This window comes from Drosophila biarmipes, chromosome 3R, assembly GCF_025231255.1.
Source record: "Drosophila biarmipes strain raj3 chromosome 3R, RU_DBia_V1.1, whole genome shotgun sequence".
Lineage (NCBI taxonomy): Eukaryota > Metazoa > Arthropoda > Insecta > Diptera > Drosophilidae > Drosophila > Drosophila biarmipes.
In genome coordinates, this window is record NC_066616.1 from 16,095,490 (window position 1) to 16,118,601 (window position 23,112).

At 43.5% G+C, this 23,112-nt stretch overlaps 9 protein-coding genes and 10 non-coding genes across 20 annotated transcripts; 10 read left to right on the plus strand and 9 right to left on the minus strand.

The window, feature by feature from the left end:
• Window positions 1–623: 623 nt before the first annotated feature.
• On the plus strand, window positions 624–1,577 carry LOC108031275 (uncharacterized). The gene is made up of 2 exons (XM_017104516.3): window positions 624–1,382; window positions 1,437–1,577. The coding sequence occupies exons 1-2, from the start codon at window positions 624–626 to the stop codon at window positions 1,575–1,577; spliced, it is 900 nt and encodes a 299-aa protein (XP_016960005.2).
• An 833-nt stretch (window positions 1,578–2,410) lies between these two features.
• Window positions 2,411–3,094, minus strand: LOC108031285 (pupal cuticle protein Edg-91). Its single transcript, XM_017104528.3, has 2 exons — window positions 3,048–3,094; window positions 2,411–2,982 (listed from the first exon to the last, which is right to left on the minus strand). The coding sequence occupies exons 1-2, from the start codon at window positions 3,069–3,071 to the stop codon at window positions 2,536–2,538; spliced, it is 471 nt and encodes a 156-aa protein (XP_016960017.1). The 5' UTR covers window positions 3,072–3,094; the 3' UTR covers window positions 2,411–2,535.
• A 1,497-nt stretch (window positions 3,095–4,591) lies between these two features.
• Window positions 4,592–5,104, plus strand: LOC108031305 (keratin-associated protein 19-2). The gene is made up of 2 exons (XM_017104549.3): window positions 4,592–4,597; window positions 4,667–5,104. Exons 1-2 carry the CDS (start codon window positions 4,592–4,594, stop codon window positions 4,991–4,993), a joined length of 333 nt encoding a protein of 110 aa, XP_016960038.1. The 3' UTR covers window positions 4,994–5,104.
• Window positions 5,105–5,403: 299 nt separating this feature from the next.
• LOC108031249 (uncharacterized) lies at window positions 5,404–6,690 on the plus strand. Its single transcript, XM_017104485.3, has 3 exons — window positions 5,404–5,572; window positions 5,635–5,679; window positions 6,087–6,690. The coding sequence occupies exons 2-3, from the start codon at window positions 5,668–5,670 to the stop codon at window positions 6,549–6,551; spliced, it is 477 nt and encodes a 158-aa protein (XP_016959974.1). The 5' UTR covers window positions 5,404–5,572; window positions 5,635–5,667; the 3' UTR covers window positions 6,552–6,690.
• A 429-nt stretch (window positions 6,691–7,119) lies between these two features.
• Trnap-ugg (transfer RNA proline (anticodon UGG)) lies at window positions 7,120–7,191 on the minus strand. The gene has a single exon. It is a non-coding gene; the product is annotated as a tRNA-Pro (tRNA).
• A 177-nt stretch (window positions 7,192–7,368) lies between these two features.
• On the minus strand, window positions 7,369–7,816 carry LOC127011589 (keratin-associated protein 19-2). The gene is made up of 2 exons (XM_050889159.1): window positions 7,802–7,816; window positions 7,369–7,740 (listed from the first exon to the last, which is right to left on the minus strand). Exons 1-2 carry the CDS (start codon window positions 7,814–7,816, stop codon window positions 7,369–7,371), a joined length of 387 nt encoding a protein of 128 aa, XP_050745116.1.
• A 356-nt stretch (window positions 7,817–8,172) lies between these two features.
• Window positions 8,173–8,661, plus strand: LOC108031323 (uncharacterized). The gene is made up of 2 exons (XM_017104569.3): window positions 8,173–8,193; window positions 8,260–8,661. Exons 1-2 carry the CDS (start codon window positions 8,173–8,175, stop codon window positions 8,659–8,661), a joined length of 423 nt encoding a protein of 140 aa, XP_016960058.1.
• A 128-nt stretch (window positions 8,662–8,789) lies between these two features.
• On the plus strand, window positions 8,790–8,862 carry Trnaa-agc (transfer RNA alanine (anticodon AGC)). Its single transcript has one exon. It is a non-coding gene; the product is annotated as a tRNA-Ala (tRNA).
• A 305-nt stretch (window positions 8,863–9,167) lies between these two features.
• Trnap-ugg (transfer RNA proline (anticodon UGG)) lies at window positions 9,168–9,239 on the plus strand. Its single transcript has one exon. It is a non-coding gene; the product is annotated as a tRNA-Pro (tRNA).
• A 103-nt stretch (window positions 9,240–9,342) lies between these two features.
• Trnaa-agc (transfer RNA alanine (anticodon AGC)) lies at window positions 9,343–9,415 on the minus strand. Its single transcript has one exon. It is a non-coding gene; the product is annotated as a tRNA-Ala (tRNA).
• Window positions 9,416–10,405: 990 nt separating this feature from the next.
• Window positions 10,406–11,935, minus strand: LOC108031251 (uncharacterized). Of its 2 annotated transcripts, none has more exons than XM_017104488.3 (2): window positions 11,809–11,935; window positions 10,406–11,381 (listed from the first exon to the last, which is right to left on the minus strand). In XM_017104488.3, exon 2 carries the CDS (start codon window positions 11,190–11,192, stop codon window positions 10,548–10,550), a length of 645 nt encoding a protein of 214 aa, XP_016959977.1. In that variant the 5' UTR covers window positions 11,193–11,381; window positions 11,809–11,935; the 3' UTR covers window positions 10,406–10,547. The 2 variants fall into 2 exon arrangements, with proteins under 2 accessions (XP_016959977.1, XP_016959979.1); XM_017104490.3 differs by having other exon boundaries at window positions 10,406–11,261; window positions 11,809–11,873.
• Window positions 11,634–11,706, plus strand: Trnaa-agc (transfer RNA alanine (anticodon AGC)). Its single transcript has one exon. It is a non-coding gene; the product is annotated as a tRNA-Ala (tRNA).
• A 1,697-nt stretch (window positions 11,936–13,632) lies between the features above and the next one.
• On the minus strand, window positions 13,633–13,706 carry Trnat-agu (transfer RNA threonine (anticodon AGU)). Its single transcript has one exon. It is a non-coding gene; the product is annotated as a tRNA-Thr (tRNA).
• Window positions 13,707–13,905: 199 nt separating this feature from the next.
• Window positions 13,906–13,979, minus strand: Trnat-agu (transfer RNA threonine (anticodon AGU)). The gene has a single exon. It is a non-coding gene; the product is annotated as a tRNA-Thr (tRNA).
• Window positions 13,980–14,457: 478 nt separating this feature from the next.
• LOC108031307 (attacin-A) lies at window positions 14,458–15,131 on the plus strand. Its single transcript, XM_017104551.3, has 2 exons — window positions 14,458–14,649; window positions 14,722–15,131. The coding sequence occupies exons 1-2, from the start codon at window positions 14,489–14,491 to the stop codon at window positions 15,104–15,106; spliced, it is 546 nt and encodes a 181-aa protein (XP_016960040.1). The 5' UTR covers window positions 14,458–14,488; the 3' UTR covers window positions 15,107–15,131.
• Window positions 15,132–16,327: 1,196 nt separating this feature from the next.
• LOC108031343 (uncharacterized) lies at window positions 16,328–18,431 on the plus strand. The gene is made up of 6 exons (XM_017104607.1): window positions 16,328–16,535; window positions 16,810–17,163; window positions 17,451–17,628; window positions 17,684–17,880; window positions 17,933–18,183; window positions 18,237–18,431. Exons 1-6 carry the CDS (start codon window positions 16,328–16,330, stop codon window positions 18,429–18,431), a joined length of 1,383 nt encoding a protein of 460 aa, XP_016960096.1.
• Window positions 18,432–18,560: 129 nt separating this feature from the next.
• Trnav-aac (transfer RNA valine (anticodon AAC)) lies at window positions 18,561–18,633 on the minus strand. The gene has a single exon. It is a non-coding gene; the product is annotated as a tRNA-Val (tRNA).
• A 1,897-nt stretch (window positions 18,634–20,530) lies between these two features.
• On the minus strand, window positions 20,531–20,603 carry Trnaa-agc (transfer RNA alanine (anticodon AGC)). The gene has a single exon. It is a non-coding gene; the product is annotated as a tRNA-Ala (tRNA).
• Window positions 20,604–21,187: 584 nt separating this feature from the next.
• Trnap-ugg (transfer RNA proline (anticodon UGG)) lies at window positions 21,188–21,259 on the plus strand. The gene has a single exon. It is a non-coding gene; the product is annotated as a tRNA-Pro (tRNA).
• The last annotated feature ends 1,853 nt before the right edge of the window (window positions 21,260–23,112 follow it).

Genomic DNA, 23,112 nt, shown 5'->3' on the forward strand with positions numbered 1-23,112 from the left:
ATTAGATATTAATAACAACGCTCTGTAGTTGTCGTTCACTTTTCCCAAGAAATGAATTGCCTGAAGTTATAAAGCCAATTTGATTAATGTGAAAAGCATCCGTGCATCCCTGCCGAACTAATTGGCCTGGCTCCCATATTAGCGTCAGTCGGTGCAGTCGGCGAAGGCGACATTGACCCACTTTCGGGCTACGTTTTTGGCAGAAACGTGGTTGTGGCCAAAACAGCGCTGGGTGAGAGCTTCCATCGCTCGGTTCAGGTCAATGCACATGAGTCGCCAAGTGTAACATGGTTTTTTCTTCGCCATTGTTGTGCCATGTGGGCGATTATGCTGATGATGATGAGGCTGGCGATGCCGGTGGCTCGGGTGGGCGGCCTGAATTACCATATCAAAACAATGCCCTGGAAAAATGCGATCCAATAAAAAAGGGCATTATGCAATATCGCCGGTATCTGGCTGCCTTCTAAGGGAATAGCAACAAATTTGCCAAATGCGAGTCGGACTTTTTTCGCACACGAGCAAGGTGATAAGTTGGGGCGTGCTCCGCATTAGGGGATTAGTTTGTGTCCATCCCGCCGAGCGTGCAGAAGTCATCATTCCAGCAATCGAATCGCATGCCCAACATGCAACTTTTCCTTCTACTCCTCCTGGGAGCCCTGGGCTATTCGTTGGCCTATTCGCGCAGCTATAGCTACACGTATCCCCGCCGAAGGGCATACTCGGCCTCGTACTCCGGCAACTCCCTGGGCGGCCGGAAGGCCAAGGAGGAGACCACCACCAGCAAGTCGGACAAGGAGAATGCCAAGTTCGCCGGCGCCTCCAACCAGGAGTTGGACGAAGTGGGCGATGAACGCACCCTGCTGCTGAAGAAGAAACTCAAGAGGTTGGCCAGGCCGTACCTGGGAGGATATGGCGGATACGGTGGATATGGCGGCTATGGAGGATACGGAGGATACGGCGGTGGCCCCTGCTCTCCATTTGGCCGCGATGCCAAGGGCGGGCAGAAGGATCCCGACGAGCAGGGTCGCTTCCTGTTCGACGTGAATGTGGTGAACGTCTATCCCGGCGGATGTCGTGGCTACGGAGGAGGTGGCCTTGGCGGCCTTGGCGGAGGCCTCCTGTCAGATCCCCTGCCACCCGTTCAGCCCATTCCAGTGCCAGTGCGTCCCTATGCTCCCTTCGCCACCTGGCTGTCGCTCTTCGCCCCGGGAGTTCTTAACTCTGCCGTAGTGCCGGGTGTCCCGATTCGAGATCCCCTCCGCGATCCCATTCGCCCCGCCGGAGATGCGCAGAGCGATCCCGAGGTGGATCCCAACTATTCGGCACCTCCTCCAGTGCGGCGACCCGTTCCCAATCGCGTCTACTACGACTCTGCCGGAGCGGTAAGTAAAAGCTGATTAACGAAATCCAAGTATAACGTATCCATTCAATCTTAGCCCCCTGTGACCCCGGCCCAGTTGGTTGGCGGCGTGGCCACCACGGTGAACGGAATCATTCAGCAATTGACGGGTCAGGTGCAGCCAGTTTACCAAACGGGAGGATTTCGGTCCAGGGATCAGAGGAGCAGCTATGGATAGTCAGCTACGATCGAGTATTTGTATAGCGATGTGTATATTTGTAATGTAGTATTTAAGGAATAATAGAAACGATTTTAGTTTACATAACACTTGCTTCGCAATCCGATGTCCAATTCACCCAAAGATTGTGTTCAAAATAAGAGTACCTTGTTCCAATCCCGCTCGAATCCCAGCGGGATAATTTTTGAATTATTTTGGGGCTGGGTTTTCAGAAGGTTCGGTTCTTGGCTTTCTGATTGGTTTTGCAGCGCAGTGAATTGGTGTTCGATATTGGTCCGTAATGCCCGCGATTCGTCCAGTGAAGCGCCTTCAGCTCGACATCCAGCTTGGTGTGAAAGGATTGCACCGCCAGGTGCTAAGCATCGAGCTTGTCTTTATATTTTATATTTTGATAGATTGCTTTAGATTGTTCGTTTTATGTTTTATATGGTACATGGTATATGGCTGGGCCCCAAATTAATAAATTCTGTTCTAAGAACTAGAAATCTGAAGTATACTTGGGAAGCCGACGGACAGACGGACATGGTTAGATCGACTCCGTATAGTGATGCTTATCAAGAATATATATACTTTATGGGGTCGGAAACGTCTCCTTCACTGGGCAGCAAACTTCTGACTGAAATCCAAGTTAGCTTACGGACAAATTACCCCCCGAAAGATTAAAAGAGGGAATTCCCAAGACAGTCTCCAGGCGGCGGATTAGCCAGGCCTGTGCATAAATCTCGGATCTGTGGCCATTAAATTTATGCACGTCGCGTCTACTTCATAAAAATCAGCGAGAGAAGAGCCACAAAGGCAGCGCCAAGGACAATATTCCCAGCAGAGAAACCGGATTTCGAGTGTCTTAAACTGAGCTTATTATTTCTGGTTTCTGTTTTCTTATTTTGTGTATGTTACAATCTACCAAGTGCGAATCACAAGTACTTCACTAGCCAGGTGGCGAGATTGAGGAGCTTTACTAGCCGAAGAAGCCACCGCCGCCATAGCCACCGCCTCCGTAGCCACCGCCATTGTAGTACCCATTGGAGTACTGCGACTGGCTGTAGTGGCCGCCATAGGATCCGCCCTGGTTGTAGTAGGAGCCGCCGCCCGGGTAGAAGCCTCCTCCATGCGGCCTGTGCCCGAAGCCGGAGTAGCCTCCTCCTGGGTAGTAGCCGCCTCCGTAGCCGGGATAGCCGGAGTATCCGCCATATCCACCGCCATATCCGCCAGGATAGCCACTGGCATAGCCACCGGGATAGCCGCCGCCGCCTCCGAATCCGCTATAAAGGCCACCGCCCACTCCGATGCCCGCGCTCAGGCCCACACTGCCTCCAAACCCTGCACCCAGCAGGCCCAGGGTGCGACCCTCGGCCTTGACGGGCGCCGCCTGGCCTTGACCGGCGATCAGCAGAAGAGCCAGCATCTGTGGAACGAGCAAATCCATTAAATGTGCATCCCAATCGGAGGGGAATCAGCGGCCGGACTTACACAACCCACGCGAAGCACAAACATTGCGATAACGAGGGCTCTTGGTCGAGACTAAATTGCAATTGTGGAGTGCCCGCCGCTTTTATACCGCCTTTAGGCCGCCGCTCCAATCTGGCCAAGAAGCTCAAGTACGCGCCACGCATCGCCAAGTGATTCTACGCAAATTGCAGAACAAACACAGCGAAAGCGAAACCAGTTTGTGACGACATCTCGGAATCCCCCGGCAACTCGAGCAAGAGACAATTTACCTGGCGATGCTTCACTGGGCCCCAGAACGCGTTAATTTGCTGAAGCCACAGCCCCAAAATTAAGGTATCGTTGTTTTTTAGAGTTACCTTCGGCTCCCCTCCGATCAAGATCGTGGAAAACCCAATGAAAATAATCACTGAAGCGATCGCATACTACAATCACCCGGCGGTTTTCAAGACCAACTAGAAGAGACGAAAATATGGAGATTACATTTTACTCTAGCGCGTAGATGACGTTGCATGTTTGGATTTAAATATAAAATTAATATAATTATTATAAACATATAAAATATTATCTCGAACATAAATCTAATAAAATTAATAAATAAGTTATTCATATTATATAGAAACACCTTAAAACTAAAAACAACTATAAAACGTTTGTTTAAAACTAATAAGTAAATTACATTAAATGCTAAAAACAGCTGTTTATACCAAATCAATGCACTCTTGATTTATAAAAAAATACTGCCCTTTTGTAGGGTATTCAATATATCCAGTGCACAGATAACAGGCAAAACAAATGACTTAAACAACAAACTTCGGCGAAGAACGTGCAGTGAAGCAGGTCGGGAGGAACGATATGGGCAGCCCGCATTTGTTTGGCCCATTAGCACTTGTTACGGATGCTATTCCGGCAGATCCAACTACATATAAGACTAACTAGATGCCTGACATATGCATGTGTCCAACTGCTTTTGTTTATTCTGCCCAATTGTTGCGCCTTCACTTTCGTTTTCAGTTTATTCACCTCCAGATGACGTCAGCGGCGTACCAAAGTGAGACCAACCCACATCTCGGCTAGCCAGGAAATTGTAGTTAGATTCGATGACAGCGTGGAGAAGAAGCGGGGATGTGAGAATCTTGTAGATGGTGAATTTATCAAGGTTTTTGAAGAGATGGTCCAAACTTCAAGAACATTTTAGGCAGAAAGCATGCTGCTATAAAATAGGGGTAATGCAATACAGATACTTATTAATTTATTTGTGTTACATTCCTTTTTAAATTAAAAAAAAATTATTAAAAAATGTAAAATTTGTATAATATTTAAGCTGACTTATTCCCAGTTATAAATAATTTGAAGTGCAGATTACTGGGAGGTTAATGAACCACCATAAGTATTTACAATATTCAAAGGTATAGCAAAGAGTCTCTGTACTAATGATTATAGTCTCGCATTTGTTCTATAATTATGCCAAGTCCCATGATTGTAATTACTGCAAAGTTCACTTCCGTTTTTTGGCAACTATAAGAGTGCCAAACTTTGACCAGTTGCCATTGAGTTGTTCGCCAGCCATGAAGGTGGGAGTACATTAAGGTTTTATCTTCGCGGACTAGCCGTCTAATTTGGATTCTTTTTAAACGCTGCAGTACCCAACATTGTCTTTGCTGCTGTGCTGCCTGCTGGCCGGAGTTCTGAGTGCCCCCCAGTTTCCGGGGTCGGGCTTTGGCTACGGATTTGCACCCTACGGAGGATACGGCGGATATGGAGGATACGGAGGAAGCTATTCGTCGGCCAGTGCCGCAGCGAGCAGCAGTGCGGGAGGATATCAGGGGGGATTCGGTTACCCGGGATACGGAGGCTACGGAGGCTTCGGCGGAGGATATGGCGGTGGCTACCAGCAGCAGTACAACCAGTTCAGCAACTACAACAACTACGGATCTTCCGGCTACGGAGGCTACCCATTCGGCCGATGAGTTGGGAAAAAACAGCGCGTAGCTGCTGGAAATTTCTGCCCCTGTTTTGTTTGGTTTCTTTATTTGGCTTTTAGTGTGATGGAGGTCAATAAAACGTAAATACCCAAATGATTCACCTGTGCATTAGTTTTTCTATTTGCATGTTTGCTATCAGATTTCACTTAAAATGCTGAGCATACATGGTGGAAAGGTGATCTTACTTCTAATTTTTTCTGGCTTCTGTACTGGCGAATTTTGTTGGCACGTTTCCCATTGACATTCATTGGTCTCTACCCCCCTTTTCACTCTTTTTGCTCTCGATAAACCTGAAATTTTCAGGGGCAAATCATGTGCATAAGGCAAATATAAGCCACAGCCTGAAGTTCACGTCGGCAGCAACAACAACAGCCACAAAGGCGAAGTCAAACAAGACCTCTTCCACGGCTGATTGCATAAGGGCGACTCGAACCGCTCAGAAATCGCGTCAGCGAGATAAAAAAGCGTCGACCGCCGCGCAGACGCTTCAATTGATCACGCGTCGTTGTCCCAGTCCAAGCCAAAAGACCAGCTTCGTCATCGGCCCACACAGTTGAGCTTGAGGTTTTACAACGAGATATAATAAGTTTGAAAACACTAAAAACCTGTGCTTATTTCCAAAACAGATATAAGCCATTAAAACAGCATAGAAAGACAAAATGCAAATCATTGTAAGTGTTGGATTGTGATGGATTTTAATTGGACAAGAAACCACAATTATATTTTGGCAAAGTGTTTAAAAAGTGATTTCAAAGAACAAAAAATAGAAAACACTATGCATAACCTTTGATTAAAAAAAGTGTACAGCATTTTAAAGGCATTTCTGTTGTTAAAAATAGACTTGTTAAACTCAGATTTCCAAAAAAAGTTGTAATAATTAAAAAAAAAGTGATTTCACTTTTTTAACAAAAATTATTTTTAAAAATCGATTAATCTAAAATGGTTTGTATATATGCTTACAAAAAAATGTTGTTAAAATTGTTTTTGATAATGTTTTTACATACAACATTCAAAATTCCTATAGTAATATGTAATTAAATAAATTTAAATAACTTCGAAATTAATATTTATATTATAGCGTTCAAGTGTGCTTCTTCTCGTGGGCATATGCTTCTTGCTCCTCGTGCGAAATGCCTCAGCCGGAAAAGTCAAATTGCTGGCCTTTAAGGGACCACACGCAGGATTTGTGGGCCTGAAGGTTCGCACTCCCAAGCTGCTGGGCCTGAAGAGCGGATTGGTGGGTGGAGCAGCTGGATTTGGACTCGGAGCAGCTGTGGGCGCCAAGCTGGGCGCCGGATTGGCCAGCCATGCCGGTGGAGGCGGCCTCGGAGGCGGTTACGGAGGAGGCTATGGCGGAGGATTCGGCGGAGGACACGGCGGAGGTTTCGGCGGTGGATACGGCGGAGGATACGGCGGTGGATATGGTGGCGGCTTCGGAAGGAGCAGCGGCTATGAGCACCACGAATACCACCAGGAAAGCCATTACAGTGAAGGATCTGAGATCGGGGGTGGAAATATCGGAGGCGGCTCCTGGGGAAAATAGGTCCATAGGTCCTTAATAATGTTATTAGGTAATTTTCATGTCCTTGCCATCACAATGAAACATTATTGTTATTTAGTTTTAATTCATTTGCCCATTTACCTAGGTAAATAAGTAATAAAATGCGAAAACTGTAATAAAAGCGTCTTGTGTTCTTCCTTTTCCATAAATATAATTTATATTATTTTCGTTCTGGTAGCACCACATTCTTTTCTCTCCTTAAATTTGCTTGTCACAAGCTAGAGTCTTAAAAAAAATAAATTAAAGTTCTAAAAACATTTTAATTTGTGGTTTGCGTCTAAATAAGAAACATTAGTTTAGCTATAAACCATTCACAATTGTTCTTTACTTACTACTTTATGACCGACATCTAGCGGTGACTTACAAATACTAATCGAACCTAAATTCAAATATAGGTGGCGCTTTTTCTTATTTGCCAAGGCTTCGTTAGTATTATCAACCATTTTTTTTATTATAGTTTAAAAACAATATTAATGTTAAATCAAATTAAAATAACTAACAAATTAAATATAAATAACTATATAGATGGCAAGAAAAAATCAGTACAGCTGGGCTCAACCGGGATTTGAACCCGGGACCTCTCGCACCCAAAGCGAGAATCATACCCCTAGACCATTGAGCCTCATGCCCTGATAGTCGCTGTTTGCCACTTTCCAGCCAAAGCAGGCCAAATTATCTAGGCCACGAACCGCATTGAAAGTAAAACATCTGTCTTTTCAGACAAAAATAAATCAACAGCGCAATCTGATTAAACTTAGATAAATATATTTATTCAACAAAGAGAAACCTAACAATATTTTCAGCGCCTCTTGAAGATGCCACCGCCAAAGCCGCCATAGCCCCCGCCAAATGAGCTGGCAGAGCTGAAGGAGGAGGCGGAGGCAAAGTTCTGGTAGCCACCGAAGCCACCTCCGTATCCATAGCCCCCTCCATAACCACCCAGACCTCCGAATCCGCCCTTCCAGCCGTGCTTAATGGGCACAACCACTGGCTGGGGCACTGCGACGGGAATGGGTTGAGGAACGGCCACGGGCACTGGGACGGGCTGCGCCACCGGATAGGGCACAAAGTTGGTATAAACAGGTGCATAGCCCTTGCCGATCTTTCCACCGAAACCATGGCCGTAGCCAAGTCCCATGCAAAGCAGCAGGCTCAGAGCCAGAATCGTCATCTGCCAAAGGGGAAGACCCTTGTCACCCACGGTTAAGATATGAAAGTAACACTCCACTCACCTTGTTTTGCCCCATGTCGTCTCTTCGTTCTAAGCGGTGCCAAGCTAAGAACGACCGTATTTATAGCAACCTCCAGCACTTCCTGTACTTCCTTTTCTCGCCGAGTTCAAAGAACTTCCACAAACTTGATCCACAACAACCAGTTTCGCGAACCTATCAATTTTTATTGTGCCAAAACTTAGTCGCAGCAACTAACAAATATAACAAATCGTGAGAAAAACATTGACTTCGGTTAATTTCGATTGGGGTTGAAGGTCGGCTATCTGCCGTGTTCCGGGACAATGTGGGCGTAGGTTTTTAGAATAATGGGTATAAAAACTGAAACAATCGATGGCTAGGCAAGTCAGTCAAGTTCAAGACGATCTAGAAACATGGTCAAGCTTAGCTGTTCGGTGAGTGGTGGCAGATTAACCCAAAGATCGGACGTTTTCTAATGGATTTGTCTTCGATTTCATCAGGTGGTGGTGCTCCTCTCGCTCTGCGCCTGCTGCTATGCTCAGTATGAGTACCCACAGCAGCGTCCCTCGCCGGCCATTGAAGGTCAGCCCACTGGTGGACCGGTGGACAACCGAATCCTTGGAAACCTCCTTGGTGGAGGAGGACTTCTTGGAGGCGGCGGCGGCGGTGGCGGAATTCTTAGCAACCTGTTCGGCGGCATTTTGGGCGGCAATCGTCCTCCACCACAGCCACAACCCCAGCCCTACCCCGTTCCAGTTGCAGTTCCGCCCTACGGTGGTGGCGGCTTTGGAGGAGGGTTCCCAGGTGGATTCGGAGGTGGCTATACGGGAGGTTTCCCCGGCGGCTTCCCCGGAGGCTTTGGTGGCGGCTATGGCAGCCCCTACGGCGGATACTATGGCTAAGACCATCTGTTGTTGGACCTCTCCAAGTATTATTTGATTTTTAAGTTGTTGACATTGACCATTAAATTAAAATTCATGTTAAAATACGTGACCGGCTTGTTTTCCTTTTGGCTGGCTGCTTGACACAAGGGGATGTAGCTCAGATGGTAGAGCGCTCGCTTAGCATGTGAGAGGTACGGGGATCGATGCCCCGCATCTCCAGTTGGAATCCTTTTTGCAATGAAATCCTTTTTTATAGTTTCCTAATATTTATCAATTATTTAGCGGCTTGTTTTCTAGTGTATAAAATGAGTACGCTGTAGATTATATATGCAAAATAAATTAAAATCAAAATAGCTAAATGTGCCTGCAAAATTCCAATGAAACATTTTGTATACATTATTATAATGGGTTTCTTTTATTTTATTGTTTGTTTGCCAATCTATTTTGTGCCTTTTCTTAAAGTATTTTCACTTTCACATACTGGCAGTAATTGAAATGTACAAATAGTTCCTCTGCGCACAGGCGGCTCAATGGTCTAGGGGTATGATTCTCGCTTTGGGTGCGAGAGGTCCCGGGTTCAAATCCCGGTTGAGCCCATTATGAACTTTTTGCAACTTAAAGCCCCAATTAATTAATTAATTTAGTTTTTAAATTACCTTAAAAAATTAAGTAATCAAAAAAAGAAAAAGTATTTTCCGCTGGAGATGCGGGGCATCGATCCCCGTACCTCTCACATGCTAAGCGAGCGCTCTACCATCTGAGCTACATCCCCGTTGAGCCAGGCTGCGTCAAAGTGCCTACTCATGCGTCATCAGGGCCTCATGCACCTTGGTTTTGGCCAATTCCATTTGCTGATTGGCAGCACACAACTTGTTTCTTGGTCAAGATAGCTGCTTTCAGCCTTGAGTGCTTGAAAGCCGATAAGATAAGGTGCGAGCAATGCGGGCGCTTTGGAACAAACTTGTGCATTTAATTTCCGTTTCCGGTCAGTGAAAGTGGCCCGAAAGAAAGCACAAGCACCTGCCAAATGAGTCTGGGAGTCTACTTCCCCTTGTTGTCCCAGCACAAACATATGAGAGAAGGCAGAGACGCCTTAGCATATGGGCAGGCGGATTCCGGTGGCCAGCTTCAGATACCCGGTCACTATCTGCACTTTCACACTTGTGTTTATTCAACTGTCGCTCGCTTGTTTGCCTCTGCCACGCCCTGGGGCCTGGGCACAGCTCTATTATTATTTTCGCAAGTTATATAAAAATAATAACAGGAGCGGACACGGATGCGGATGCGGGTGCGGAGCTGACCAGGCCAGTGGATGGCCATCCATTATGCTGCCGGGCATTTATTTGCCAAACAATTGAATACATACCTCCTCCCCGCAACCAACCAACCAACCAACCAACCACTTCATCAGCCATCCTCCTCCGCAGCTATCTTATGGGTTATGATGGAATCAAAACAAATGCTTCGGCTTCAGCTCCTGGAACCTCGAGCTCATCCTTTGGCTGGCGAGGATGCTGACGGAGATGGTGGCGATGATGGGTTTGTTTATGCAGATTGCTTGTGGAGTTTTTCCCTTGGCGTTAATGGATAGCTGGACGTGTGAGTGGGTAACCCTTTCTGGGGATTTTTCAGCAAGCCGAGCCACTTTCGAAATCTAGTTGGTAATGTAAACAAGATGATTTTAATTGCACAGCTGAATGGGTCTGGTGTAATTTTATTGATACGAGGGATGGGTGAGATATTACATTTTCTTGGATTTTTCAGCCACTCTATATTTAAATTATAATTTTATTTGAAATAAAAATCCAAATTTGTGGGAAGAGTTTTTATAGTTGGTTTCAATTAAAATTGTATTGTTGTCTTTTACTTTGAGGGCCCTGTTTACTTAGGCGAGCGTCTCCCCCTCATCCCAGCTGAGGCAAGGGTATTGGAAATGGTCCTGGCCGTTGACCAGGTCCTCCTCCTGGACGAGAATAGCCGCTGGCACTGGCCGACGCCGTGTTTATTGTGGACGGTGGTGTCAGTCCAGGAGGCGGAAGAGGCAGGGGCGTGGCAGGTCCAAGTGGCGACACACCACCGATGTATCCGTATCCCAGGGGACCTCCAGCTGACGCCGAGTTCTGATCACTCTGGTAGATATAGACGTTGCTGTTCCCCTGAGCCTGCTGCTGGTTCAGAGGCATGGTGTAGAATCCCGCGGGAGTGGCGTAGTAACCAGGCTGAGGACCAATGGCCGCCGGATTGCAGCCGTAGACGGGACAATTGTAATATCCCGATATGGGATAGGCGGGGCCAGCAAACATCGGATCTGGATTGTGGTAGGCCATCCAGCGATTGCGCCAGCGGCGGAACAGGGAGCCCAGAAAGAAGAAAGATCGCCCGTCTATGGGCTCTGGTGCTGAATGCTGATCCTCCCCATCGAAATCCATTTCGATCTCCTCCGCTGCTCCACTGCTGTGGACCAGGATCACCAGAAATACAAACTGGAGCACTGACATTTTACCAACTGCATCTATTGAAGTCGCTCGGTGAACTACTCCTAATCCCATCTCATCTCGCAGTCAGGGCGTCCCATCAAGTCAGGCTGCCTAATGGGCCTTGTGATGAGTAGTCGGGTGCTGTAACACCGCCAGAGTCAACAAACCATGAAAGTAATTTTATTTTATATGCTTTCAAGGCTGCCCTGGTTACTTATGGAAACATTTTCAAGTTTAGCTAGCTCAATTACATCTGTACTTCTGAAATTGTAAGAAATTTTAGAGTTTGGAATAGTTTTCGATTTTGTTTTTACATCAAATATTGAAAAATTCAAAGAAACAATTTATTTTATAACATAAACATTATATTTTCTGTGTTGCACATATACGAATTCCCAAAATATTGTGTATAAAGTTAAAAACAATTAAAAAAAAAACTAAAATTATCAGATTTTAACGAACTACCACTATCCATTGATAACTAGTGTGAAAAAAGTCGGCGCCGCTCACATCGGGGATGTAGCTCAGATGGTAGAGCGCTCGCTTAGCATGTGAGAGGTACGGGGATCGATGCCCCGCATCTCCAAAGGGTCTTTTTTTTAATATTTATTTTAATTTAAAAATCTTTTTATAATCACAAAATATGAATTAACATTGTCACAAGTATTTTAGGTAAGCGTTTACTTACCATTTCCACTTAAAAGTTATCAAATTCCTTTTCACCCAACCGAACGTGCCCGCAATTTTTCATTATTATAATATTTATAAAAAAAGGAAAAACTTGAAGTTTTCGGCTTTCGTTGCTTGATTTTATTTTGCCACATTACACGAGGCCAACAAAAACGTTTTGAGTTATGAGTTCTGCGTGCCAGGTGTACTAACAATATAAGAAATTCCCAGTAATGCGAATTACAAACACCCTCTAAAGCACTGTCGCCCAAGAATTCGCCCTTTAAACAAATCAGGAAAAACACAACCTGTAAAGGAAAACCCGTATACCCCAATTTACCTGGAGGCCTGCGAATAAAGTGTGCAAAAACAGGTGACAACAATCAGTAGGAGGTGAAAGAAAGGGGGAGAGTCCGTGTCTGGAAAAACAAAAACAAGAACCCACAAGGGCTGTGAAAATTCACGCGCCCGTGAAAATTTCGCACGTTTTTATGGACCATGAACTTGGTACACCCCCCACAACATGCAGTCATCCTTTCCGAAAATTTGAGTAATGGCCACATAGATTAGCTGGCGACCATTTGATTTCTGCCCACCCGAAATTCATTTAATTAAAAAATACGCAAAGTCAACAGAAACAGAAACTACAAACGAAATTAGAGTCGCCCGAGAGGAGTTTTCCATAAACTTTGTGGCCATCAAAACAATAAAAACCACAATGCTCTGCCGGACTTTGCCTTTGTTATCGAGGCTCGAAGCGGACAATGGAGTGTCCTTTTTTACGACAAAGCCAAATCCGGCGGAACCACATAAATTATGTTAATGCCTTAGCTATGCACACGCCCCCTGTATGTACGGCCAGCTACTCCGGCCGGACTTTCGCTGTCCGTCCGGGATAATCAGAAAAATACACAGCACACACACATCGCTTGGACGAGGGACATTTGCTTAGTGGTTTTGGGCGATAGTTTCGGGGGCTGTCCATTGAGAAAATTGCTGACAATTGCTAAAAACCTCGGGTGACGATGAGGTCTGGATCAGCCACTTTTTTCGGGGTGGGCGTCAGGGCGTCACATGTCTGGGCAAATATTGGGGGGCTATTTCTGCGGAGATTGCCGAACTTTGAGATCATCAAATGGGGGCCATCCCAGCAAGTTTCGCATCCGATAAGTGAAATCCCCTGGCAGACGAGCAGATACTAATGCTCGGTAGGAAATTAGAAGAGGACATTGGCTGTATCCGATGTACAAACAAAAAGGACGCTGTAAATTAAATTCATAAAAATGATATAGCATTGTTTGGCCTGTCAGAAGTTTGTTTTTCCCCCATTGTTACATAATTATATGCCCCGGAGTCGAGTGCTTTTGTGTACCAAAAAAAAAGGAAACAAGATAAATAAATTGAAACAAATAAGCTGACTGCTGGCCGTCGGCTAATTGCAGGCAGTGCCCCTTCACCGCAAAAAGCGGGGGAAATTGAAAAGCCGTTCGTTCCATTTGCAAGGCAAATATGGTCTTTTTCCACTTATTTTCACCTTGCGGTGGACAACATCGCAACATGCTGTCGAACATATCCGCCGGACTGTTTCCGTTATGCAACGCCGTTGCAAGGACAACAACAGGTGGACAGAATGGGGCTGGTGATTCCGAATCCCCGGACACTGTTTGCGCGGACCAAACTTTTTGTCAGCTGTCATCGGGGCAGACGTACAAAAGAAAAACGAGAGTTTTCCCTTTATTCCGATTTCAACAAGTCGCAGGCTCCAAGACTGACAGCTGCAACGCATTGCACTGGATGTGTGGCAAGGAAAGAGGAAAAAAATACACCCACACAGCTTGTGCTCAGGCCCCGGCGAGATTCGAACTCACGATCTCCTGTTTACTAGACAGGCGCTTTAACCAACTAAGCCACGGCGCCACTTGCAATGAGGCCGAAAATTTCGAAACATCAGTAGTGTTTTTTTTTTTAATTATTTATGGGTTACCAAAAATACTAAAATAGTTAAAGGTCATAAATTGATTTTAATATAAATATCATCTAATTAAAAAAATTATAATCAAAGTTTAATTAGCGGTGCTAATTAATTCAAAAAATTTAACACACTTTCACATTGTGTAGGCCCCGGCGAGATTCGAACTCACGATCTCCTGTTTACTAGACAGGCGCTTTAACCAACTAAGCCACGGCGCCATATGATTTCGCTGGGACCAATGACTGATAATTGCCTCGCCTAATTTAAAATTAAATTGTGGTCTAGTGATCTAAATTTTAAAACCTAAATGGATAAAAAGACCAAATAAAGCATTGTAATAAATAAAGGCATTTTTAAATTAAAATATTATTCATAGACAATATTACTACAATTATATCTGAAAATTCTTTAATTCACTTTTGGAAGACATAATTTATCACTTTTTAAAGGGAAGAACCAAAGATATACATACCTATAAGTAGGATAGGAGTCCCCGCTGACTTTATTGACACTTGCCAAAGGGGAAAAACAAATGCCATATAGCTGTGTATCATGGGCTGATTAAAAGCTGGACAAGAGAAAACTGTAAGGGAATGTACCAAAGATGCGTGGGATTCTTTTGTGACAAAAGAGAATCGGACTATAAAAACGGCTGTCGGGCATTTGCATTTATTTAATCTACAAGCTGCAGTGTAAGAAGTGAGGCGAAATCTAGAAATCATAGAAAATGGATTGCCAGGCGACAGGAAACCCAAAGACCGGAGAGGCCACAGCGCGATGCGGAGTGATGGTGGGTGGTGATCAAGCCAGTGCTCGCGCCGGGGTCTTTGCATCCACTCCTGGAACTGGCGGACCCGTCACCAAGGGAGTCTATGGAACAGTAAATGCGTAAGTCAACGCTAATCATATATTTTGCAATAAAAAATATTTATTTATTTTAAATATTTATCCTTTCCTAAGAAATGGACATGGCCTCTCGCTGCAGCACGGACACATTGAGGGAGTGGGCAGCACCACCACTGCCGCAGCCCAGGCCAATCTTCTCCACAACCAGAACACCTCGTTGAATGCCACTGGCTTCCATAGCCACAGCCGAACCCACGATCAGTTTGGGGGCGGGCTCAATCTGCAGACAGCAACGGGTCACCAGGCGGCCGTGGGGGTCACCAGGGTGCCGCAATTCGATATGACCACCATCCAGACTTCAGGCAGGGCCAACCTGTACACCTCGCCCAGTGGCAACCTCAACCTGAATGCCACCGGAAGTGCCAATCATCACTTGAGCGGACCGAGGCGAGGAAAATCCGACTTTGGCACCGGACTTAACTTGCGATATGATTTCTAGTTTAATTAAACCCTATATAAATTACGTTATTGGTTTCGGTATAAAATTTTAAAAATAATATATGTTTTTCAGAATTGTATTAAAGAAAAAAAAAAGGTTTACCATATTTAGGAAGTCCTTTTAATTTTTCGTAGCATACTTGTATATTTAAAATAAAAGCAATACCTTGAATGCTGCCTTTTCCGAAATCGATTTCCTTTTCGCCAGCAATCTTTATCATTCAACCGCTCAAGCTGCTGTCAATGTGCGCATCGATTTCGCATAATTCATCAGGTGAAATTCCCACAATAACGAGCCCACTTGGGGGAAATCCTTTGGAGTGCGGAAGTGCTTTGCCTATGGGAAACCAATTTTTGACTAGTCAGCTTTTCTCGATTTTTTGCTCGCCAATGTGTGCAGGCAGCGCGACCGTTAAGTGCCATAAAAATAATTCAAAATAAATTGCTTTACATAAAAATTTGGTTTCGGCAAAGACGCGCAACTGTTTTATAAGGTGTATAATTTGGCCATAATAATGCGCATCATGGCGGCAAGCATCGCGGGGTTGGTTATTAATTCTCGGTCGACGCTTCGTCGAGGCCAGGATATAAATAACGCGTTTTATGCGTGAATATACTTTGCATTTTCCGCAGACACGGCGGAGTCCTAGTTAAGCCGTAAAAATTACGCCAGCCAGACCAGAGAAGCCCTGACTTTGACTTTCTGGAGGGACCAAGGCAAGTCATGTCAGCTGGCCTAATCCCCAGGTAGATATCCGCCCTGATTGGCCGCACTGAAAGATGCCAAGTCAATATTTTTGATACACCCAAGGGGCCTGGTGAGTGGGATAAACGCTGACTTGTAATGTCGTGTAATTAGGGTCATAATCGGCTTGCCACTTGAGGCCTTATCCCGCAGACCCAAAACGACTTTGTTATGCAAATGCCAGGAAAATCAAGAATATCCTGTGGCTAACAGATATTTTAAGGCATTTAAGGAATTTAAATTAGGGCTTTAAATGCAATGCATGAAGAACTGTTTTAAAAATATATAATCTGGCCAATAGAACACTGGCTTAGGAAAGGTCCCCTTATTCGCACCCTCTGCAGCACTGGAAAATCAACAAAGGGCTACGTTGACAACCGTTTCCTGGCAGCCAGAAAGCCGGATTAATAACATTATTTATCTTTCAACTACATCAGTTCTGGAGTTTGTATCTTTCGGGAAACTACATTTATTTAAATGGATTTCACGTACTGTGAGTTCCCCAGCACCGTTTCCATTGACACCTTCAAGGCCTATTTCAATCTCGCCGACGTCAAGTTGCCCAAAGTCGGCGGTAAATCATTGGACACCATCCAGAGCCCCAGCGAGGTCCAGGAGAGCCAGGCAAATCAAGCGAAAAGTCTGCGGCATCTTGTGCTCGATGCCATTGTTGAGAATTGGAGTGGTGAGAATGTGTCTTAAAAACAGCTAAAAACTATTTAGCTAGAAGTAATAAATTATATGATTTTAATATTTAAAAATAATTGAAAAAGTCTATATTATTAAAAATGTATTTATTATTTTACATTTATAGATATTGTAGCACTTTAACTATTTCAATTTTATAGATATCAAATTTATTTTTATAAATAGTAAAAGCTAGATTTAGCACAGTGTAACGTAGCCCTAAGGGCAGGCTCTTGCTAAATAGATAAGATCCAGATATTATCCATCCGCAGAGTTGCCCCTGTACCGGCAGCTGGGGCGTCGCGAGGACCGCAACTACCTCCTTAGCCACCTGGACACCCAGCTCCCGCTGCAGCTGCTCAGCGCCCACATCCGCGACGACTTCTTCTGGCAGCGCTGCTACGGCCACCGGTGGCGGAGCGCCCCGCTTCAGGCGCGGGGCAGGGAGCGGCCCTGGATCAACATCTACATGGAGCGACATGTGCAGGAGTTTATTGAAAACATGCCGACGGGCGACTACGAGCAGGAGGGCAACGTGCAGGTCGTCCTGGACATCTGTGCGGCGTACATAAATCAGTTGGAGATAAGTTTCCTTCAGCCCGCCCCGCCCACAACCGAGGCGAATGGTGAGTGGGTAGGCAGATACCCTGGGGTTTTATTTAAATCGATTGGATTTCAAATTTTAATTTCAAATATTTTACAAATTTTATTTATTATTTTTAAAATACTTTTCAGTGAAATTAAAATATAAATTTTATAACTATTAAATTGTAATCTGTTTTTGAACAGTTCTTAGAATCGTTCATTAATTAAGCATCTTAAGCCTTCTTTTTGGTAATTTTGGGATGTTTAAAATATTTACAAGTCCATAATAACTTCGTTCTTAATGCGTACCCTTCAATTTCACCTGCAGATCACATTCCGCTTGATTACCTGCTGAGCAATCTGCCGGATTTACGCCAACTGCGACTGAGTTACAGCACCAAGACGGTCGGCTGCAATTACCAAATGGGCTGCAACCAACTGACGGTCAGGGATATTCTGCATTTGTCCAAGGGACTCAGCCAGTGCCACGAGTTGCGAAAGTTCTGGTAAGGATTGGCCTGCCTCGTGGTTTTTTATTCAGCGTTTTCCCATGCCTTTCAGCCTGCACAACACAAAGTTGATGCCGTATCAGTTGCGATTCCTGGCCCACAGCCTGGATAAGGGATGCCACCACCTCACCGAGATGTCCTTTCTGCACTGTGCAGTCGGGGATGCGGGAATACGCTGCTTCCTGGAGACCTGCGGCCGGGAGTCCTTTGGCACCCTCACTGTTCTCGACTTGACCAATAATAAGATCAGTAGGTTAACAAAAATATTGATTTACATACATTACTCATTAATAATTTCCAGCTGAAGAGGGTGCCTACATTCTTAGTCGCACTTTAAGGCATGTTCCCCTCAATCAACTGATTCTACGTTTGAATCCCATCCAAAGTGATGGAGCTGCTGCTATCTTTAATACCCTGCAGGTCATGCCCATCAAGGAACTGGACCTGGGAACCTGTGGCATCACGGAGACCATTACCAAGCTGTTTATGATGCTGATTTGCCAGCACACCACCCTGCTGGACATTGATTTATCAAATAATTCTCTGGGAGAGGTTGCCTTCTTGAAATATGTATAATATTTATATCGAACTAATTTTATTTTCAGGACTTTGGCAAACACCTAATGAAGATCATTAGCTGCAATAAAATTCTCGAGAAGTTGGATCTTCGTAACACGGGTCTATCGTTGGACATGCGTAGGAAATTCCAAGAGTTCCTAATCAAAAATGCGGAGCGCAAAAAGCACGAGGCCTTAAAGCAAAAACAACGCGATAAGTTTAAGGCCATGATGCAGTTATAAATATCTTTGCATGATAATTATAGATAGTCCACCGGTTCTTGGGACTGAAGTATTAAATCTGATAACTTTTCTGTATACCTAGAAAATCAGAAACAGCAAAAAATGTTCAATTCTTAAAAAAAACTTCACTGTTTCCGCCCGGGATTGAACCGGGGGCCTTCCGCGTGTTAGGCGGATGTGATAACCACTACACCACGGAAACTAAGATGGCGCACGTATCCTTTTTAGATAATATAAGCTACAGTATTTACCATGGATGGGTTTTAAAAATAAATCTAGAAAAAAATTTTAGAAAAGTTCATATGCACATTCAATTTGTAGAGTCCTTTCTCCTCCCCAAGGAATGGCGTCAAGTTAAGCAGGACACCGTAAAGCAACCTCGAAGCTTTCAAGCCAACTTTCATTAACCCTCGACCTTGTTGACTTAAGTCAACAAAAACAATGGTAACCCCATCAAGATTGCCGAGGAGGACCCAACTCTCTGACCCCATCTGCCCCCTTCTAATGGCCTGGGCCAGCAACAACAACAGCCAACTAAGTGGAAACACTTGAAAATGAGTTGGAAAAAAGGTAAAAAGTTGTTGAGAAAATAAATAAAAAGGGAACTCAGTTTGTTGCTATTTTAGTGGGTGTTGTTATTGTACTTGTTCTTATTTTGGCCGGGCTAGTTTGTTGTTGTTTGCCTTTGTTGCTCTTCTTGGCACGCAAAGTGTAAAAATGGTTTGTGCTTTTGTTAATGGCATTTTAAGTGCGGTTGGGACACGGTGCTACGAAAAAGGGGGTAAAGGTCTGCCTAAGCGTATTTGCCATTAATTGCATTAATTTCCATGAGCCTTAAGGCCAAAGGTGACAGCCTTTACTAAACATGGTCAACTCAAAAATTATGCTGGTCTTTAAAAAAGTATCTTATTAGTCTTAACATTCCGTTCTTTAACATATCCAGACATAACACATCCATCAGCACCTTTATTTCCCATTTTCGGGCTTGCTTACGCTGTTGTTGCTATTTTTCAATTAAAATCAAATTGTATTTTTGTCTGCTGCGGGTTTTTACTCATTTCGAGCTTATTCTTTTTCTCATTTTGTTTATTTAGGACCTTGTTTTGTTTATCTGCGCAAGTGAAAAACAACACTGGAGAAGAACACAGTCTCTGCGGCAGGATTCAAAATATACACCCCTCCATCTATCATACATATATGCATGATAATTGCGTTTTAAAGTTTGATATGTGGATAAAGTTTTTGTCCAAAGTGTCCTGGCCACGACCCTCGCCTGTTGTTTCGCCAGCATATTTAGCAGCTCATAAATCTTCAATGGATTCAGTCCTGTGATTTATAGCGAGCCAAAAACTTGAACCAGCCAAACAATAAAAAGTATCTAAAGAAGGAAAAATGTGGTGGGTGGAAAAACTTTAGAGCTTTAAGGTAGAAAAATTTTACGTAAAACATCTGTCTAGATTTGATACATTTGGCAAGAAAAATAATAGGTACCACTAGAAGGTACAAAAGAAAGATTGTTTAAAAGATAGTCTGTCTAAGCATCAACTTGGCATTGGAAACTAAATTCCCCTGTCTCCTTAAAATATCAAATTTAATTTTTGCTTGCTTCTTTCTAATCCCTTCATTGGCCCCAGCCATCCCCAATTAGTTTTGCGCCTAATTGTCATATTTTTCTTCTCGGTTCTTGCCCTCCGTCCAGTTAATTGCACTTGGTGTGGGCGCCGGGAGTGGCTATTTGTAGCATAGCATGCCCTGAAAACTTTAGACAGTTATCATCATTATTTATGATATTCCTTTCCATTTTTTCGCCTATTTTTTCTCTCTCGGCCCCAAGCCCAAAGGCAAGGGGTTAAATGTGCCAAATGGGCATGCAAAACTTTTCAAATTAAATTAAAAGCATGCCAAAAGCGCCAGAGACAAAACAAATTTTGATGAGTCAGCTGCCGTGCTACGAAAAATAATGGGAGCCAACTGCAGTGTTTAAAAGTCAATAAATCAGCGATCCGCTGATGAGGGTAAGTTGCCGCACAGTCGTTCTCCAACTCTAATTTAATAAAAATAAAATGGGGCTCTGATGAAAGAAAAAAGATAAATCCACTTGGAGATGCGGGGCATCGATCCCCGTACCTCTCACATGCTAAGCGAGCGCTCTACCATCTGAGCTACATCCCCGTGATGAAATTGGGCGTTTTAGAGGGCTTTAAGAGAAAAACTAGGCAGTTCGATCGGCTTTAACCCATTGAGTGCAACGAAGCAAAGTTTATTTAAAAAGCTAATAGTTTTACCATGCAAGTATTTAAAGAAGGAGGTACAACTTATCGTGAGATACATCTTCTGTAGAGCTCAAAATTTTGTTTTTGAATGTGCATAAATTTTATACATTTTTAAAAACACAAAAAAAAACTTTTTATTAAAATTTTATTATTTTAATAATTTAGAAAATCGTTTTTTTATAACTACAAGTTAAGTCTAATATTAACGATAAATAAGAAATATAAAACTAAAACTAATTTTTATCTTAAACTAGTCTAGATTTGATTGAACATTAAGTTAATGGGTTAAATGTACCTAGCTAAATTATGCATGCATGCAGCTCTCGTAAAAGAAACATTTAAAACCGGTTGACCCCCTTATTAAAGCCACGAATTCACTTAATATGCAAGTCGAAAATGTGTCTTCAGGTGGTCGAAAGGTGATGTAAATTTCTCACTATTTTTTATTTAAAAAACCAAAAAATTGGAACTCTTATCGTAGGTGGCTCAATGGTCTAGGGGTATGATTCTCGCTTTGGGTGCGAGAGGTCCCGGGTTCAAATCCCGGTTGAGCCCGTATTTCAACTTTTTGCTCCCTTCCCCCCAAAGAAAAGCTGAGGGAAAATATGGGCAGAGTTACATACATATATACATAAGGAGGGTAAGAGTAAACAATAATCATTTTATACATGCTGTGACAATGTGACTTTATTGCCAATACAATAGATAAAAATTCAATTCAGGATTGTTTCAACCCACCCAACTTGGGCGCCTGACGTTTTTATGATTATTTCACTCATTTATATGTGTTTTCTGTTTGGTTTACTGGATGACAAATTTGCATATCCCTCGAGTCGGGTGTGTTTGTTGTCCCCGCATATGACAGTCCTGGGAATTGGCCGATACCAAGTCGCAATCTCAATGCCAATCGCATGATGTGCGAATTGCCACAAGGATTCTCGTCCTGCCTCTCGTTGTTGCTGTCATTCTCTAAACAATAAAGAATAATCTCCTCGGGCTCTGGAGCCTTGTAGCAGAAGTTCGCCTAAGCATTGGGATGTGCCACGTTTTATTGCTTGTAATTTGCATGCAAGTTGGCATTGAGCAAGTTTTTTCTTTTATTGCCGACTTTAAGACGCTCAAATGGAGCGTGTGGCTATGGATGAACTGCCACAAGGAGTTAAGGAACGCTAAGTGGAAAGTTCGATCGATTATTATGAGTCAACTTAAAGCGAATAATGAATTATTTAAGAGTTTTCCAGATCAACAATCCTAATAACATATTGGTTAACTTGTTATCCCAAATCCATTTCTTCTCAATAATCGAATTTAAGAATAATCTCTTATCGAAAAAATTAACAAGAAATATTCTTTTTTGTTATGATTTCAAGAACACTTGTTCTTAAGAAAGTGGGAAGAATAAATGCTTATATCAAGAAGATTTCTCTCTTTCTTTGTTCTTCTTGACGTTCGATGAATGAAGAACAATTAAAAGACATTTGTTTATTAAAAGAGTGCTTCTTTTTTCCAAGTTCAAGAGTAATCTCTTCTCGAGAATAATGGATATAAATATCATTTTGTTATGATTTCAAGAACACTTTTTCTTAAAAATGTGGGAAGAAGAAATATTAAAACTATGTAGATTTGTCTCTTTTTGTTCTCTAACTTTTTTCACAATCTGAATAAATAAATCTTATACTATCCGGCCTCCAATTTTATGCAAGCCTTAAATACTGTTCTCTGACAGCTCCCTTGATTATCCCCCACAGCAGTTACTTTTAATCCAAAATCCGTAGAAGGACCTTTTTCCTTTAACTCTGACTTGCTGTCACTGCGTATTAATCAGCAAACCTTTTCGCCTCAACCATTTGGCCGGACAATATTTGCCAATCAATTGCCACAAACACAAATTGTCCATTTTCCTGTGGCCCGTCGTCGCCTGTCGCCGAAGCGGAAGGAATTTTAAAATTCAAATATAAAATAAAATGCCCAATTGAAAGCGGCTACAATGAGTTCGTTCGGCTTCTCCCGGTTGACAGTGGCAGTCAGTCAGCGTTTGCAATTTCCACAATTTTCACACCCACAATGGACCACCGACCGACCCAAGATGATGGTAGCAGATGGCCAAACTGGGGGATTTTGTATATCGGAAGACCGCAGCAAATAATATTGAAAATCCGTAGACAATTGTGTACACACCGAGGGAGACAAAATGCCGGAATGCCGGTCGAAACCCGCACTTGAGGTCGCTGGCTAAATGGGCAAATGAAAATGAAAATCAACTCGGTTGGAATGAAGAGAGGTCTGGGTCTTTATTAAAAAACTTTGCCCCTCCCGCCACCGAAACCCCGCGCATCAAAATGCCAATTAAATGCAAGAATCTGTCCAGCTTTGGTTTCGAATTTTCCCATGAAATCCTAGACGTAGAA

Excerpts from the sequence above, each read along its gene's own strand:
- LOC108031307 (XM_017104551.3), top strand. The coding sequence starts at position 14,489 with ATGGATTGCCAGGCGACAGGAAACCCAAAGACCGGAGAGGCCACAGCG. Across the intron at positions 14,650-14,721 it reads GTCTATGGAACAGTAAATGC|AAATGGACATGGCCTCTCGC; the intron begins GTAAGTCAACGC and ends TCCTTTCCTAAG.
- LOC108031343 (XM_017104607.1), top strand. The coding sequence starts at position 16,328 with ATGGATTTCACGTACTGTGAGTTCCCCAGCACCGTTTCCATTGACACC. Across the intron at positions 17,164-17,450 it reads GCCCACAACCGAGGCGAATG|ATCACATTCCGCTTGATTAC; the intron begins GTGAGTGGGTAG and ends TTTCACCTGCAG. Across the intron at positions 17,881-17,932 it reads CTTGACCAATAATAAGATCA|CTGAAGAGGGTGCCTACATT; the intron begins GTAGGTTAACAA and ends AATAATTTCCAG.
- LOC108031323 (XM_017104569.3), top strand. The coding sequence starts at position 8,173 with ATGGTCAAGCTTAGCTGTTCG. Across the intron at positions 8,194-8,259 it reads TGGTCAAGCTTAGCTGTTCG|GTGGTGGTGCTCCTCTCGCT; the intron begins GTGAGTGGTGGC and ends CGATTTCATCAG.
- LOC108031285 (XM_017104528.3), bottom strand. The coding sequence starts at position 3,071 with ATGTTTGTGCTTCGCGTGGGTTGT. Across the intron at positions 2,983-3,047 it reads TTGTGCTTCGCGTGGGTTGT|ATGCTGGCTCTTCTGCTGAT; the intron begins GTAAGTCCGGCC and ends CTCGTTCCACAG.
- LOC108031275 (XM_017104516.3), top strand. The coding sequence starts at position 624 with ATGCAACTTTTCCTTCTACTCCTCCTGGGAGCCCTGGGCTATTCGTTG. Across the intron at positions 1,383-1,436 it reads ACTACGACTCTGCCGGAGCG|CCCCCTGTGACCCCGGCCCA; the intron begins GTAAGTAAAAGC and ends ATTCAATCTTAG.
- LOC108031251 (XM_017104488.3), bottom strand. The coding sequence starts at position 11,192 with ATGGGATTAGGAGTAGTTCACCGAGCGACTTCAATAGATGCAGTTGGT.